General features: G+C 38.3%; 1 protein-coding gene across 1 annotated transcript; it reads right to left on the bottom strand.

Moving 5' to 3' along the window:
• Window positions 1-257: 257 nt before the first annotated feature.
• On the bottom strand, window positions 258-1,870 carry LOC149553247 (cytochrome P450 71AU50-like). Its single transcript, XM_089789868.1, has 2 exons — window positions 965-1,870; window positions 258-873 (listed from the first exon to the last, which is right to left on the bottom strand). Exons 1-2 carry the CDS (start codon window positions 1,868-1,870, stop codon window positions 262-264), a joined length of 1,518 nt encoding a protein of 505 aa, XP_089645994.1. The 3' UTR covers window positions 258-261.
• Between the last annotated feature and the right edge of the window lie 1,967 nt (window positions 1,871-3,837).

Here is a 3,837-nt window from a genome sequence, read left to right as displayed (position 1 = left end):
AAATAATATATACATTCCAAACAATTGAAATAGTTGGTTCTTGAAGAAAACTGAATAAATAATTATAAAATAAAAACTACTTTAATTAACTAATAAAATAAAAATTTTGTAGGATTAATTACAGATACACCTATTACAATCATACACTAAGGATTTATTCCTAGATCAAAAGTGTTAAATAATCAAAATTGATTTATTTTTAAAACTTAATTTTTCTAATATATGATGCTTAAGGATGACTGACCATCACGAACCACTCTCCTAAATAGGATGGTCAGCAGCGAGCCTCCACGAAGGACGGAGAAGCAATGGAGTTTTCCTGGGAACAGTCAATCCAAACTCTTCTACAACATCCACCTCTCCCTTCGCACTCCAGTCAAAGCAATGAACGAGCTGAGCGAGTGCCAACTCAACGACAGAAACTCCCATGAAAATTCCAGGGCATCCTCTTCTTCCTGTTCCGAACGGCAGCAGATCGAAATCCTGGCCTCTCACATCTTTGCTACTCCCCATAAACCGCTCTGGCTTGAACTGATCAGCGTCTTCCCAAACGTCTTCATCCCTTCCCATGGCCCACACATTCACAAACAGCCGTGTCTTTGGCGGAATGAAATATCCTCCCACGCTGCACCCTTCCATCGATTCGTGCGGAATGAGCAGAGGAAACGGTGGGTGAAGTCGAAACGTTTCCTTCACCACGCATCGCAAGTAGTCGAATCCCATGACGTCACTCTCCTTCACCTTACGGTCCCTGCCAATTGCAGATTCGATCTCTTTCTGCGCTCGTGCCAGAGTTGACGGATTCCTCAGCAGTTCGGTCATTGCCCATTCTACTGTTGTCGACGATGTTTCGATTCCCGCAGCTAACATATCCTGCACAGTTTGCCTTTCCTTCAAGTTTACACAGACATGACATAAACAGAGTTGGGATTAATAAACAGATCCATGAGATTTATGAACTTACCAAGATAATTGCTTTCATGTTGACGCGTGAGATTGTTTGACCGTCCGCCTCAGCCATGTCGAGCATCACGTCTACCAAATCTTTAACACGGTCTTCCTTCGGTTTCCCTTCGGCCGATCTACGATGAATGTGCTCGTCGATCACTTTCTCAGCAAATTCATCGTATATTTTGTGAGCGGCCTTCATGCGACCACGGATTCCTTGCAAGTCGAGGCAGTCGAGAGAAGGAATGACATCACCAACGCAGAATGCACCGGCCACAGCGAACATCTCGTCAACCATTTCTTTGAAGCCACACCTTCCGCTCAATTCTTCATCGGAATAAATCCTGCTGGCAAACATTCTGCATGTAATATTTCGATTGACGGACGAGACAAACTTCTTCAGATCCACACACTGCTCTCCTTTCCCGCTTTCTTCCCAGATGCAGTCGATCATGGCAGAAACTTCTTCCTCTCTCACGAACCTGAAAGACTCGATTCTCTTCACTGTGAGCAGCTCCACCGTCAACAGCTTTCTCATGTGCCTCCAGTACGCTCCATAGAAGGAATACGCCACGTCTTTATGGCCATAGCATATGTATTTCCCCGTTGAACAGCTGGGCCTGGTTGCAAAGGCCAAATCGTGTGTTTTGAGGAACTCTTTGGCCATGGCAGGAGAAGAGATGACAACGGTGGGGACGGAGCCCAAGCGGAGAAACAGAATGGATCCGTATCTCTTTGCCAATGTTGCAAGAGAGTGATGAGGAAGGTTTCCCAAGAGATGGAGGCTTCCAATGAGAGGCCATGGACGTGGTCCAGGAGGCAACTTCAAATTGCTGCCATTGTTCTTGAGCTTATGCAGAAAGCAATAGAGGAGAAAGATTATCCCAAATGCTATGGCGATAGTCTCGTTGACGGAATCCATGCTACCAATGACAGAAATGAAATGACTGGAAACCCATAAAGCAGCCATTTTAAATGCAGAAGCGCAGGTTTACATTGGCCCACCGGCATACAGTTGCCACAGTGAATATTCAAAATAACCGGACATTATCATGAGGTGAAGGTTCATTCCAGAAAACTTGGAGTGCTTGCAAAACATGGACAAATTGCTGATCAGGTCAAAAGCATGTTGATCACTATACCCTAAGTCTGCCTGCAAGTGGTTCACTTGTCTTTTGCACATTTGTATTCATTTGTCTGTCTTTTGTTATACAGAGCGAATCAGATCAGATCATCTTCGCATCGTTCCAACTCTAACGTGACAATTTTGCTTGTCAGATCATGTCATCATTGCATTGTTAAAACGAAAGTAACGCTTAGAAAAATACCGTGCCTATCAATTGAAGATGATGTCCCTTTATAAAAAAAATTAATATGTCATCGTATAAATGGAAGTAATTGCCTTAGGGTTTCTATCTAATTTTTGTGTATATATATATAATAAGAGCTGAGAAACACATACTTACTTAAAGAGGAAAACCTTATTTTTATGTCAAACATGACCCACAAAGTAGAGGCGTGTTCTGCAACCCTTTTGAGTATCTCAGCCGTACCCAAGCCAGCATGTTATGTAGGTGTTACTATATTGTATATTCCCAAAAAAGCACCATCCTCCATAATTGAAACTAAATAATTGAAGGAAATAGTGTGGTAGAGATTTGCTTGCATAGGCAGTGAACTTCAATGATTGCATGTGCAGTGCCTATTCAGAAGACACCAACAATCAAATTAAATATTTCAGTATCAAATGCAGAAGCATGGGTAGTTGACCTATTTCAATCTATCCGTCTGACAAATATTTTTAAAAAATTACGCTCACAACGAGCATTTTCGCTTTTCCTTTTATTACTCCAACCTCTACATTACCGGGGTAATTTTTTCCATCACTTTATTTTTATTAGAGTAATATTCATAAATTTCAAATTTTCTTATTTAAAATTTCTCTATTTTATAAAATTTCTTGTTCAATTATGATTTAATCAAAACAAAATGTTTAGTTACTTCACACAATAAGAAATTTCTATTGTGATTTTCATTCTTATCTGTACAATATTATATAAATTGATTGAATACAATTAAAGCTGTTAAAATCTTCACATCACTCATTTTTAAACTCTTTATTTTTACTATTTATTTCTAATTATCAATGTTAATAGTGGTCAAATATGTAAACAATATAGGTGTTCATTTCAATTGCTAAAGGAAAAAGAAATTCTAAAAAAGTCTAGAATAAAACATATTATAGTCGACACAAGGAAGAAATTTCTACTAGGCATCATATTCAAAGATTAAAACAGAAGTCCTCCTCAAACACATAAACACAACTTCAAATAACCAAAATAATACAACCACAAAATAATAAATGACCCTTCACACAATGTCAAATAAGTAACCTAGGAAATAAATGTGAATGTACACTAGACCCGCTCATTCATAATTAATTGAAAAGACAAAAACAAAATCAACATGTAGGAATCTCAATAAATCTAGACAACACCCAAAACTACTTCATCCTACAATACCAAACAATACCTATTATTGCGCCAACTACTATTTTCAAAATAGAGTTTTTAGAATCAATGGAACAATTTTTAAAATGCATTAATGCATTATCAAAAGTCAAAACATCTATTATATGTAAAGAAAGCTACACAAGAATGAGCATAGGAAAACATGTTCCAGATACCATATGCTCTAGATGTTCGAACAAAAGAGAGATACATGGATTCTCTCAACAAATAACTTAGACCCTCAAAAACAACCAAATCTCCACAAAAACCTCACCCAACTAGAAGAAATACTTATTTCTAGAGTGTCACACATTTTACAAGTGACACATGCAACATGACAACAATATAAATAATAATGGCCATAGTTAAGAATTTCCCT

This window comes from Cupressus sempervirens, chromosome 6 (genome assembly GCF_028749045.1).
Source record: "Cupressus sempervirens isolate cs-2001-9-10 chromosome 6, ASM2874904v1, whole genome shotgun sequence".
Taxonomy (NCBI): Eukaryota; Viridiplantae; Streptophyta; class Pinopsida; order Cupressales; family Cupressaceae; genus Cupressus; species Cupressus sempervirens.
The sequence above is the reverse complement of the archived record's forward strand: the minus strand, read 5'-3'. Positions and strand labels throughout refer to the sequence as shown.